This window comes from Palaemon carinicauda, chromosome 1, assembly GCF_036898095.1.
Source record: "Palaemon carinicauda isolate YSFRI2023 chromosome 1, ASM3689809v2, whole genome shotgun sequence".
Classification (NCBI taxonomy): domain Eukaryota; kingdom Metazoa; phylum Arthropoda; class Malacostraca; order Decapoda; family Palaemonidae; genus Palaemon; species Palaemon carinicauda.
The window spans coordinates 127,051,056-127,066,055 of NC_090725.1; the positions used below are offsets into that span (position 1 = coordinate 127,051,056).

At 33.5% G+C, this 15,000-nt stretch overlaps 1 protein-coding gene across 1 annotated transcript in view; it reads left to right on the plus strand.

Annotated features, from left to right (window-relative positions):
- LOC137657859 (tigger transposable element-derived protein 1-like) overlaps nt 1-6,050 on the plus strand; it is a 19,076-nt gene extending 13,026 nt beyond the window's left edge. The window contains exons 5-6 of the mRNA XM_068392495.1: nt 924-1,046; nt 5,907-6,050. Coding sequence (XP_068248596.1) covers nt 924-1,046; nt 5,907-6,050 — 267 coding nt within the window. The remainder of the gene's footprint in view (nt 1-923; nt 1,047-5,906) is intronic.
- The last annotated feature ends 8,950 nt before the right edge of the window (nt 6,051-15,000 follow it).

Sequence of the window (15,000 nt, forward strand, 5' to 3'; positions counted from 1 at the left end):
AACGGCTGCATTTATATATATATATATATATATATATATATATATATATATATATATATATATATATATATATATATATATATATATCATCTTCATTGTCATCAGCCGTTACATGTCCACTGCAAAGAACAAAGGCCTCAGACATGTCATTCCACTTGCGTTTGTTTATGGTCTTTCTATACCAGTCCACACCAGCAAACTTTCTTAGTTCGTCAATCCATCGTCTTCTCTTCCTTTCCCTGCTTCATTTGCAATCTATAGGGACCCAATGTTATTCTTAACGTCCAAGTATTGCCTATCATTTTCATTATATATCCTGCTAATGTCCCTTTCTTTTTCTTACATGTTGTTAAAATATCCTCTACTTTTGCTTGGTCATTTATCCATGTTGCTCTTTTTCTGTTTCTTAGTGTTATCCACATCATTATTCTTTCCATAGCTCTTTGAGATATATCTAGTTTATATTCTAAGGCCTTATTAAGGTTCTAAGTTTTTTATGCATAAGTTAATACTAGTAGTACAGTTATCTTCAATAATTCTGACAGCTGTATATCTCCGCAGGTTACGCTGTGTTTAGGAAAAAAAAAAAAAACGTCTGGCAAAGCTGTCTGTAAAACAAAAGTAGCTGAGTTTGTGAACACGCGTTCAAAAGTATTTGTATTAATTTTACAAAGTGCTGTTCGCAAATAACAATAATTTTGTGTACAGGACTTTGTAAAATTAATAAAAATGCTTTTGATCTTGTGTTCAAGAGCTCAGCTACTTAGGTTTAAAAGCAGCATTGCCAACAGTTTCTATTTTGCTAAACGCAGTGTTACCTGTTACAGTATACAGCTGACATCCGTCTACCTATAGGTTCCCGTGAAGTGTACCAGAATTATTGAAAATAAGTATACCATCTCATTAAATTTGCTTCTTTTCAGAGAAAGTTACATTTTACTTTACATAAGCTCGCTTTGTTTGATAAGTGTTCTCCATCCCATGCATATCCTTCATATAATTTCGGTCTCGTAGCATCTGGAAAACACAGTTACATGCTGTTCCAAGTACGTATATTCATTTACATTCTCCAGAGGTTCGTCCATAATGCTTATTTGTTGTCTCTCTGTTTATTCATTGAACACTATCTTATTTTTACTCATATTAATTCTTAGTCCTACATTTCTGCTCTTTCTATTAAAATATTCTATCACCTTTTGTAATTCCTCCCATGAGTCATTAAACACAACAAAGTTACCTCCAAATCTGAAGTTGTTAAGGTATTCCCCATTAAGAATAATTCATACATTTCCTAATCTAAATTCTCAAAAACTTCTTGACATACTGTAAATTATTTAGGAGAGATGGGGGTCTCCCTGTCTAAGTCCTTTCACAAGCGGAATTTTCTCACTATATTTATGTTGTTTTAGGAATGCTGCATTTCCTGTATAGATATCTAGCATAAGAACACATAAGGGCACACATACACTTATATATGTACATATATATATATATATATATATATATATATATATATATATATATATATATATATATATATATATATATATATATATATGTGTGTGTGTGTATAGATAAATGCATACATATATACGTAAACACATATATACAGTACACAACACAACTACACATACACACACCTATATATATATATATATATATATATATATATATATATATATATATAAATATATATATATATATATATATATATATATATTTATATATATATGTATACATATACTGTATATAATATACATATATATATATATATATATATATATATATATATATATATATATATATATATATGTACATACATATATATATATATATATATATATATATATATATATATATATATATATATATACATATATATATATACGTATATATATATATATATATATATATATAAATGATATATATATATATATTTATATGTATAAATATATGTACATATATATGTATAAATATACATATATATATATATATATATATATATATATATATATATATAAATTTGTATGTATGTATATATAATAGTCTTCTATAATGTTTTCATGCATATGTGGATTCTGTAAACTGTAAATTCCCCAAGGCCTGGAGGATAATAACATTACAACAGCATTTTTATGCTAATTTTGAAATAGAGGTCAAAACTGTGTTTTATGGTCTTTCAAGCATTAGAATATAGATATATTTTATTATAAAAAAAATATAGATGTAAACATACAGTTTATATAAATATATGTAAGTTACATTAAAGCATTAAATAATATTGGTTGCTTGTATTCGTTTGGATAAACCTTTACCTGACTAAAATAAAAATTTATTTTGAACCGGAATAAAAGCACGATGAAGGATATTTCTATTCATAGATGATGAAATTTAAATTCATATATAATAGAAAGTACTCTCCTGTGATCTACTTCGATCGAAATCCGAAACATTGTCACCTCCAACCTATTCCCACAGTACCACCTCTATCCCTTTGCTCAAACATACTGATGTACGGTAGTCGACTCTGTTGTCAGCTCGTATATTTTTACAGCTTGTCAAACAGTGATTGTGTTCCCCCATGAATTTTTGGTCGGTCAACTATTTTCGATTCCGACTGTGTCAGAATTCATCACGGAGGTTATCATTATTTTTGGAAAGGAAAGGGGCCAGAGAATCATTTGGGCTTCAAAGCGATAGGATTTTTTACTGGGTGGAAAACGCCGGGTTCTCCCACTCCCTCATTTGAACTGAACGTTTGCGTTTTGTACAAGAAGGTGAATTTTTATGGAAGGGTAATTACTGCCGTGTGCAAACTCACTCCATGATTGAGGAAGGTGGGTGGAATGTTTTGGTCATTGCTGTAGCCGATGAATGAGGAAAAGGAAGTGGAGGAAGTGGTAAGGAAATGAGAACAGATGAGAGAAGGAAATGCCAAGAAATTAATCTTTCCTCTTTTAGTCAGTAAATGAAAAGGAAAACCACGGCGATAATAGGTATGGAAGCATCTTTTAAAAAGAGATACAGACAATAAACTGCCAAGTTTACTTCGCCAATGAAATTTATAGCCATATAAAATATCAAGTATCGAAAATTATTAAACCACCATAGTAATCATCTAAAAAAGAAGAAAAAAAAAAGAATTGAAACGAAACTGATCGAATGGGCGTATAATGTAAAATTAATTGAGAATCAAATAATAAAGAACAACTCAACGTAATAACCCAAATTATTATTATTATTATTATTATTATTATTATCATTATTATTATTATCATTATTATTATCATTATTATTATTATTAAAAGCTCAGCAATAACCCTAGTTGGAAGAGCAAGATCCTATAAGCCTAAGGGCTCCAACAGGAAAAAATAGCCCATTTAGGAAAAGAAACATGGAAATCAATATACTACAAGAGAAGTAATAAACAATCAAAATAAGAGATTTTTAGAATAATAAAACTAAATTAGATCTTTCATACATGAAATATAAAATCCTAAAAAAGAACAAGAATAAGAAAAATAAGATAGTGTGCCCGATTGGACCCTCAGGCAAGAGATCTCTAATCCAGGACAGTGGAAGGCCATGGTACAGAGGCTATGGCGCTACCTAAGACTAGAGAACAATGGTTTGATTCTGGACTGTCGTTCTCCTAGATGAGCTACTTACCATAGCTAATGATTCACTTCTGCCCCAATCAGGAGGAAAGTAGCCCCGGAACAATTACATTGCAATAGTCAACTCCCTGAGCGAAGAAAAATTGTTTGGTAATTTCAGTGTTGTCAGGTGTATGAGGACAGAGGAGAATGTGGAAAGAATAAGCCAGATTATTCCGGGTATCTATATGTAAAGACAAAATGAGGCATAACCAGAGAGAAGGGTCAAATGTAGTACTGCCTGGTCAGTTGAATGACCCAATAATTATCTATCTTTTCTTATCTATTTCAAAGTATTTCACTCCATTCAGATCTTTTTGACTAATAAGATTTTATTAGGAAAGTGAAATAGAACGAAAGAAGGGTAACTTATGCACTTTGGGAAATGAATATCTTACGGCAGTTTTGTCTCCTTTTACTTTTAAGAGGATTTAGATTCAATAAAAAGCTGAAAAATATAATAGCAGCAAGCAAAACTTATTTTTTGTTATCTCCAATGTTATACAGTATGATAGTATGTTGTTACCATTGTAATATTACAAGATTTCTTGCAAATAAGTAAAATAAGAATGCATAGACCTTTCTGAAGGCAAATAGCCCTTACACGATACATTCTTTTACTATATTTACAAGTTTAATGAACGCCAGATGGAACTTGCTGTTGGGATCACACTTTAAGTCCGTTGGCTACTCAGCCAATTAGAACATGCTCGTATTTACACTGATATTAATTATGATAATACTAATAACCCAACATAGTTGAGTTTCATTATTGAGTTTCAAAGTGATATGATTAAAATTGGTGTGTTTTTAGAGAAAATAGGTGAAATTGTTTCCCGTTCATTGCCAGTATCCCTCACAGGATTTGTACCCAGACTACAGACCACCGATAGGTTGAGCCACCCAGACTACCAGGAACTTCACTGGGCTCAAAACGGCTAAGCGCCCCGAACTACAGAGAATCAATGGCCTTCATTGACGCCTATATTATGTACATTTACGTTGATTTATTGATGGTTATATGGGAAATATTTTAACATTGTTATGTGAGTATAGCTTTGTGATATATAGTGCGTTGTAGTGTATTTTTTACCTGTAAAGTGTCGTTTATTTACAAAAAAAAAAAAAAAGAGAGTAAAATATGCCCTTTGTATATAAGGCTTCAATGTTGGCTATCGGGTGCACATTACATTGAATTTTTAATGGTTATAGTTGAAATATTTTGAAATTATTGTTATGCGAGTATGAGCTAGTGATATGTAGTGCTCTGTAGTGTATCTTTTATTATGAAAACGTTTATTCACCACCAATTTGGGAAAAAAAATACACTTTGTATATAAAGCATCTTTGTGGGCCAGATGATATACTTTTAAACTGAATTCGCGATGGTTTGTGGAAATATTGTGAAATTGTTACGTTAGGCTAGCCTAATGATATATAGTTTCCTGGTGTACTTTTATGAAAGGATCGTTTATTTACCAAAAACTAGCAAAATATATACAAAGTCTGTTTTACTTCATTGTTGGCCACATGGTGCACTTTTACTTAGTATTATTAATGGTTATAACGTAAATATCTTGAAATTATTATGTTAGGCTAGTTTGATGATATATTGTGCGTTCTAGTGCATTTTTTATTATGAAAGTCATTTAATGACCAAAAAATTGGGAAATATGTACATTTTACATACGGCTTAATTGCATGGCCACGTGATGCACTTTGCAATGTATTCATTTTGAATATAGTGGAAATATTTTTGTATTGACGTTAGGTTAGCCGGTGATATACATTGCATTTTTTTATATTTTCATCATGAAAGTGTTTGTCTTTTTTAGCTCTAACAACAAACTTATACACCTAAGGGTGCCAAGCCCAAGCGGTTGGATATCAATGACAGCTAAATGTGGGACTGAGGTCGGTAAAGACCTCCTCAAAGCCACCAGTGACAATACCTTAACTCCGATTCCTTTTGCATATAGATGAGAAGAAGCTGTTAACCCAACCTGCATATGTTGAGCTAAAAGCTCTGACTTTTATAGTTTACCGAGTGTATTTTGAATGATTAACTTTCGTGAGCTTTCTGTGACTTGTGTTAGGCCAGAGTACCTCCCAGAGTTGAAGAGGGTCAAGAGCACTGGTGTCAAACTCAAATACAGTGAATGGAAAGACAACTAAATCAGCCACCCTAGCCATCCTTATTTCATTTGCCACACTTTATTATCAACCCTTTCTATGTACGAATACTTTCAGACCTTGCATATGCATTCTACTGTGGAGGAAATTGTGTATCAGACAAACCTCTATTCCTGGCATAATGAAGTTGGCACTACCTTCTACATCAACACCTCTGAAAAGATAGAGTTTATTGGTATCATCATTTTAAAAGTGGACTAGAATGCAACAGGCGGTGGATGCAATGTTGCCTAAATTTTCTGGAGGATTAGGTCCCTGATTCAATTTAACAATATCGATAATACCAAGACGATCAAGGAAAGATTCTTAAGGTTTCACCATGTTTCAATGGTGTTACCAAAGTTCCTGAAGGGCCCCAAGACACAGATGCAGTTGGTGGACGTGGTCCTGGTTGAATACAGGGAGGCCAGGACCGAATCCTTCAAGCAATACACCCAGAACAAGACTAAAAAGTCGGCATATAACAGTTCTGCATGTAAAGCAATGATGACTTCATTCATGACATCTTCCTTTACCAGGGAGAGACAACATTCTTGTCATCCCACAATTTTTCTATGGAGGAATCTGCCCTGCATGTCAGCAGCAAGACTTTCATTATCATTTTCAAGACATTGAAAAAATCACACCCATCTGTTATGTATACAGACAGCTGATTCTCCAGTACACGCCTCATGAAGTACCTAAAGGACCATTTTGGTTACAGATATATGGCCAATGTGAGAACCAACTGGATTGGTTATCCTCTGCTCATATATGTCAAAGAAATTGGCAAGAAAGTTGTTCCTGGGATGGAAACAAGAAGCTTATTGTTTTGAAGGAATTCTTGTCATATTACTGTACTTTCGTCACATGTTGGGGTGGCACAAAGGAAGCCTGTTCTTTGTTGTGACAAGCAGTAAAAGGTAATGTTCTATGACCAGATGTCATCAAGAAATACAATGGAAAATGGGTGGTATCAATAAGAATAACATGCTGACCCACCTCTAAAAGACTCCTATGCAGACAAATGGTGGTATATCAAGCTCTTTGGGAACCTCCTGGACATACACATTTGCAATGTCTGGTTGCTGTACAAGAGACGGTAAAGCCTTGAAGGAGAAGACCTTCTAGCTTGACAGCTCACATGCTGCAAGAAGATGAGAGATCATTGCAACAAAAGTGATGAGACACTCTTTGCAGCAGAGTCCACGCCAGTGCTAAAGTTGGGACAGGAAGCCAACAAGCCAAATGAGACCCAGAGATATAATATCAAGGATTCGTATGTAAGAGTTTTTATCTCGAACAGGGGGAGACTTGCAGGATGTGTTCCGGGAAGGAAGAGATCCACTCTATGCGATGGATGTGCACAGTCTGCCAAATGGCCCTCTGCTTATTATACATTAAAAGCTGTTTTATTTCCTTCTATTCTTGCCGAGATAATAGGTCCCGTTCTTGCACTAGGCCCCTACCTTCATGTCAAAATTAATGCCAGTATTGCTAGTAGTGACAAGTGGCATCTTTCCTCTTTGGCTAGTTATACCTTTGGTCCTTATTTTTTAAAGTATTTTCTTTTCTTTAACTTGCATATTTTGATCTTATGTATGTGTTTATGTTGCTATAGTACACTCATTTTGATATATTTTTTAATTGTACTTTAACATTTTGTTGTTATGTACTGGCATGTGCTTCTGATGCTGGGTACAGTCATCTTCATGTTTTTTACTGTACTTTTATATTTTCATCTCCTGTTTGTGTTTGTAGTTTGTCAGTAAAGTAATTTCTATGTTATGTTTATGTGATCTTTATTAGGAAGGTACTTTGAAAAGGCAGTAACTACGAACTAGTCAATTTCCAGGCTTGTTCGTATTTTGCTTGTAAATGCATTATGTAATTGTACTGTAAACCTATATTTTTATATATACTGATATACCATAACCCTAAAATATTTTTTTTTTTTTTGAGTAAATACTTCCTCTAATAATTGTAAAAATTATGAAGAGAGATTTCGACAAAAAATTGTCGATGGAACTCAGCACTAGTTATCTTTACTGATTTGATGGCCAGTAATGGGCACTAATACCCCCACGGCATTTACTTGTTTCCCTGTAAGCCTGGCGAGTACCCTGTATGGGCTCTATTTTCAGTGCAATCTTGGAGCATCTGAGCCAGTATTTAAAAAAAAAAAGTAAATAAATAAGTAAAACAATTAAAATATTTCAGAAAAGCATAGAAAATAGCATTCTCAGATTTTTTTTTTTTTTTTTGTATTTTATTACTTTTGTAAGGGCCTGCTAAATATCAAAATTTGCCAAAATTATGTCTGTAGTCAAAATTCTAACATCAGTTTTTACCCCCAATGAATCTGCTATCCCAATGCACTGTGCATTTTCTAATTCTAGTCCTATCAATATGAGGAAGTGGATTTTTTTTTTTTTTTTTTGCAAGCAAGAGCTTGTATTAACTTCAACTAAAACAACTTAAACCCCGAACTTCACTTGATATATCATGTATCTTTTACTATTTTCCCCTTTGAAAATGAATGAACTAGAAATATTAGATTTGTTAATATTGTTGATAAGAGTAATTCCTTCCACCTCCATTCCAAGTAAATAAGGGGGAATAACTTCTTTGTAGAATGCTAAACTGAAAAGAAATATTTCTTGTTAATGACACATGAAAATGGATATCTGAAAAGCCTATATAAACAAATTTACATTACGTCGCTGTTATTGTAACGAAAAGCTTACAAGGAAATTCTGCAAACACATAAATTAACAAATTTGAGAATATAAAAAACATGAAGCATAGTCTATCATCGGACTCCAACGTTGGGAGAATTACCATTCTAGTCAATATTCATAAACACTATCAACTCTTGTCTCTCGCAATGTTACATCTTTTTGCTTATCGTATATTCTCAGTTGTAGTGGACAGGGCAGGAGAGCGTAGGAATTCTTTGTTTAAACCTAGTGGCAAATAAAATCATAACCTGTTGTCCTTATCTGGCTTGGGGCCTAAAGAAAAACAAAAGGAAACCAGTAGTCAGGGGCCCAAGGCCTCAAAAAAGCCTTATTATTAGATGGACCTGACCTCAGCTCTTGTACTTTGCAGCTCTTGGCAAGAGTAATACCTCTCATTGCATAATCAATAGGGCTGTTCGGCCGTTCAAATTGCGAAATATGATTTTGGATGATTATATATGCCCTCTGCAAAAAAAAAAAAAAAAAAAAAAAAGAAATGGAAGACAGAAGACGGTGAGAATTTGTAAATTCTATTAAATATTGAAATAATTTTCTGAGAGTAGACGTTGAATGTAATTGGGGGTTAGAAAAGGCACGGTAAAGATGATTTAAAATGTGTTTATGGCATCTAGAGAGTAAAATAAATTCAAAATTCAGGTAAAAATTGCATAGTTGTGCTTTCCTTTGAGCACTTTGATTCATTGATATGTATGTGGAAGCCAGTATAATTCAATTACATTGTTAAGACTGTTTAATGAATATCTAAAAAAGAACACCTCTGCAATTGTAATGTTAAGAATGATTGGTCAATGTCTAAGAATAGTGAAATATTATGTACAATCCCAAGGTTAAATGAGAATATTATAACTTTTTGAAAATAATCCCTTGTCAAAAAGATGTTCATATTGGAATAATATCCTTTGAAATGTACTTTTTTTCTTATTTTCAGGCCATCATTTGTGTTTTGTAGGTACTACTAACAGTTTACCTAAAAGTGATACTGGATAATGCAATGAATTAGTGATTTTTTTATTAAAGTAAATACTTTCTTTATACTTTACAGTATTACCCACAGCGTGAAATTTCAAGTAAAAGCATACGCCAATAAACTTGAGTTTTGATTTAAAACCAATTAAGTTCAATCTAAAAATTATTAGATATATATCAAAATGATGAACAACAAATATCTGTCAATAGTTCAGTACCTCTGGTTAAATCCAGAACTTTATCAGCTGGAAATATGGAACAGTTGATTATTACGGATTGTGGTCTTACTTTAAAAAAAAAAAAAAAAAAAAAAAAAAAAAAAAAAAAAAACTTCTTTATCTGGAGTTCAGTTCAAATTTGAACCTTCTGTGAAGTAAATGGAATTCCATCCTAATATACTGGCATTTGATAGGAATGGAATCAACTAATGATGACAGCCAGCAAGATTCAAGTAAACATTTGACATAGAACTCTTTTCACCAACTCTTGAATGAGGATGAAGCTATAAAAGGTCATGCGGCAATAATCGGATATGGATTATTTTTTTCCAGAATCATATGAAAGCGTCACTAAAAGGAGGACAAATGCATTGTTATAACACGTGATCGAGAAATCTACAAGATTGACCTTGGGCTACAAAAGAAGAGCCCAAGAAAATTTGGAACTCATGTGCTGCATATGGAAGGATTCCACAATGTTACCAATTTCATGGGTACATTTGGTCACTAAATGAAATTTTCTGGTTCAGAGATGCCCATGTCGAGTCTGGTATCTGTGGCCCTGGAACAGCTAAGGACTACAATGGGACGCTATTAACACAGTCTGGCAATGGCAACCATGTTTCAGTTACACTGGTATGCGTTCAAAAAATGGCTAATCAATGAAAGTGAGGAGGACACAAGTGATCTGAAATTTACTGTTTCTGTCCATGAGCATTATGCTGATTTAGCTACAGCAATTGTAACATCTGATTGGGAAGCAGTTAGAGCACAAAAACAAAGATATATTACAATATTTGAAAACCGTGACAACATTTTGCTCACTGACTATCATAACAAAACTGGTTCTTCTCCAACTACCAAGCTCTGGATGATGTACATACACATGGTGCAAATTATGATGTGATATACTTTATATGTGAGCAGCGTGCATGAATAGGGGAAGCATGTTTGACTTGGCCACAAAATATGCCTCCTTAGCTAGTGACTGCAGGACATCACAATTATGTCGTATGTTTGCCACACTACTTGGATGACATGAAAAAGCCTCTATAAATGGCACTGTGTATTGACGTGAGATTCAAAAGAGGCAAATTTACTGGAAACTTAAATGGTGTTTGATCAGATACGACTCTGTAGCCGATGTACAACTGTGAAGCCAAGAACCAACTCTTTCCTGGTATCATTCAACTTCATCGCACAATCAACAAATATTTGAAAGCTCTTCTGATGATAACAAATGTTTCCAAACAGCAAAAAAAAAAAAAAAAAAACATGGTTCCTATGAATGCAAACACCTCACACAAGTCCATGGAAACAAACGTCAAAAATTCTGCCATCATCAAAGAAATCATAAAAGTAACTGAGACTATGATGATCAATCCATTCAAACCTGACATAGATAGTTTTGATAATATTGCAAATGGCAAGAAATAAAAGGCAACGAATCTACCAAATACCAAGCACATTGGATTGTCAGCTTTATCAAAAACATAAGATGGTAGCAATGTGGTTGATGCTGTGGAGCTGACAACGTTTGTGGGAAAAGTGGGAAAAGCTTCATGAATTGCTCAAAAATTAAAGTAAATTTCTAAGGATGAATGTTGCGTGATCCAGCACCTTTACTTTTTTTAAAATGTAGACAATACCCAGAAAGCAAAAACTTTCAGCCATGAGTGGACTCCACAGCCTTCATCGCTCTTTGAGACAGAGGTTACCTTGCCACGAAGTTATGCCATTTGGAAAGGAAATAAGGTTGAGTTTGTAGTTAGTCTCTGAAAGAAACTTGGAAAGTTCTGGAATGAAACAGATCAGATTCCCCACTCAGATAACTCCTCAAACTTCATTCATCGTGATCTTGATTGCACCACATTTTAGGAAATGCAGGAAAAATATCTTGCAATTATGCTTGCAACAAGACCCACGAACTGTTGCAGTACCAGTTCTGTTGGTTACCCAGCACGATATTGATACCTCCAAATCACTCAGACTCGAAGAACATACAAAGCGTGACCAGTCAGCAAGTCTGAGTAAAGCTTATGGCAACCAGGGTAGATTGTCCATTCAACAATGGATAAGTATTATCGAAAATAACTCAGACAAAGAATAACAATGTTCACTCACTCCCTCAAGGATTCAGAAAGAATTTGGAAAGTATGTATTATTGTTATCCATTGCAGTTGTTGACATTCCAAAACTGTCCTGAGAAAGCCATGGGGAAGTAAATACAAGATCCTTTGTCATCTACATAATACCGTACAACATCATCGATATCACAGTTGTGATTCAGGCAGCAGACTCGGACATCATACTCATGGCACTCTACCACGCATTGGCCTCCAAGAATTCTAGATTCAGAATGCACAAAATCCCTACTTTGCCACGAAATAACACAATACCTTGTTATCAACGCTAACATGGATGTGTCGTTGATAACATTAATCATACTATATTCTTACTGGATGTGACATGGCGAGATATCCTTATTGTCGAAAAAGAAAAAGGGTTTAGACCTGCCCTTTATTACAAAGAGCAGCTGAAACCTCTTGCAGACTATTGTGTTTCTGGAAGGGCTCTCGCAAATGTCGTTGATTCTGCTAGGACCTACTTCATTCGATTGCACACCTCTCATAACCTCAAATGAAAGAAAATGCATATAGTGAACCTTTGCAATATACTTTTAGCACGCACAACGTGTTGTGTTTTGTATATGATGTAGGATTGTGTGGTTGCACTTTGAATACATGAACCCTTTTTTCGCATATTTGTACTTTAAAAGCCTCATATGCAATTTTTGCACGTGTACATGTACTATATATTTGATGATAACTAATTCATCTTTTAAACATTAGTAGTAATATTTTCACTAGCGAAAATGTTTTCAATAAATAAGGTACCTATTAAATATCTTGGATTATTATGCTAACATGCCAATAATTTTATTTCATCATCTATATTGTTACATTAATTGACATTACAAGATCAGTTTAGGATCAAAATTGAAACATAATTTGCTACGTTGGCCAAATATTCATGTACTTTTGCTAGTATCCATCTTAAAATTATCTTATATCATTAGTCTTAATATGACTGGCATAATAACAACACATATGTGGAAATATGTTTAAAATTTATTGCTCTACAAGCAATTTTCTATATTCTGAAAATTTCGGATTTTGTAGTCGGGTACATAATTAAAGTACGGCTCTTATGGTTTTGTAATCCAAACGGTTGAGCAAGGCTCTCGATTCATGATCCACAGGTGACATTTTATATAAAAAAAGAAAAAAATGCGTCCTGCAAAGTAGATGAGTCCCGTAATTTCAAAAATAATTATGGGACTAGACCCCTGACAATTGAAGGGAACTCAAAAGAGAGCATGCCTTCACCATGTCAAGCAGTCTTATTTTGCTCTTAACTCCACTGCGTACTTGTACTTAGATTTATTTTCTTCAGAATCTAATGGAATTGTCATTGGGTTATACCCCACATGTCCGTCAATTTTCGTTGAAATAGGTTCAGTGTATTTTACTTAATGTTTTTCTCAATAAAGAAAGATAAACTAACAAAATATTAGTCATACACCTAATATTGCCATTATTTTCAAAGTACTGCATTGTACTTGTACTTTGGTGCACTTTATCCAACATATTACAGATTCATCCTTGGGCCTTTTCCAACAAAACTATCAAGTTTGGTCAAAGTCTGTACTGTAATTTTGTGTAAAGTTGCTCAAAATCAAATAGATAAACGGCGACAGGGGTGGATGCATAACCTTTGCAAAATGTTCGATTTTGGTGAAGGCAACAATGAAGTCTAAATTTTTGTCAAATTCGTAATACCGATAGACCATCCTAAAAGGGTGAAGATTAAAGGAACATTAAAGTATTTGCTTAGCAAGAAATAAAAAAAAAAGATGGTATCATATTACGTTGGAAGAAAAAATACCAAGATTGAGTATATATGTTACGTCCAAGATCAAGATTAAAGCAAAAATATTTTCGTTATGAATTTTGAAATTAATTTTAGCAGTCTTATTCATGCTGTTCGGAAGGATTGGCTTGACGAACATGGAATTGAGGACAATGGATTTTTTTATTTGGCATTCTTCACGGAATTGATCTATATTTTTTTACTCAGAGCTTTAGAAAGAATATTCTTTCCCCCATGTCTGTTAGCAAGATCGGCAGCTTTAGTTGCATCAAAAAGATCTTCATCAAAGACAAATCTAAGAACAGTTTCTTTTTTAAGTAGTTTTTGAACTGTCGTCTTTTCAACAGATATTTCCATGAAATCGTATTTTCCTAAAAGCCTATAATCCCGTTGAATCTTTTTCACCTCAGGTTTTTCGAGTTCTTTCATTCGCTAAACAATTTCCTCATATTCACACTTCTTCAAGCCAGATGCTTTTATGACTTCTTTCCCTGCAAACCAGACGGCGCTGAGTCAACTTGTCCTTTATTCCATCCATCGCTGGATAACAAGCAGAGGTCTACACCCCAAGATCACCCATCCTAACGACAAGATTACCAGAGGCCCACTGCACTTACTCATGTGACCTTCAGTAGTTTAGTAGTCACCATTTAAACGTATATAAACGATAAACTACTGTTTACTCATACCACACTAAAAAACGATCTCAACTCTCTTCAGCAAATTAATGTTGAGATTTTGTCATTTTCCAAACTGACATTCTAAATTAAGGAGGACTTTGCAAATAATCAGGATACCCTACATTTTTTGTAAAGTTACGAGATAATTTTGCAAAATATCCTTTTTATGAGTTATTTTTCAAAGTAACCAGACAATAAAGGTTATTTTGCAGAAATAACTCAATTTATTTTTATCTGTAAAACGAATGGTAATTTTGGAAAATAACCAATTTCGCAAAAAAAGTAATATATATGCCATTTAATGGAAGATTATATGTAATATCATATGTTACTCAACGGAAAATTAGACGATATTGAAAAGGAAATATAAATTTTTGGAAACCTTCATTCCAGCTGTAAACTCTCAGTAGATGAAAGCTAGACGTAAGTATAATCAATACTAATCGAATGCGGAAGTTCGTACAAGTAATCAGCTTTAACTTATCAACGGTCTAGTGTTAGTTTCTTCTTAAAGAGAAAAGAATATCGAAGAATTAATATCAACCTCCAGCCTTATACTAAAGGAGGGATAGATACTAATTTGTTACTGATAGTAGTGTCTCTGAGAAATATC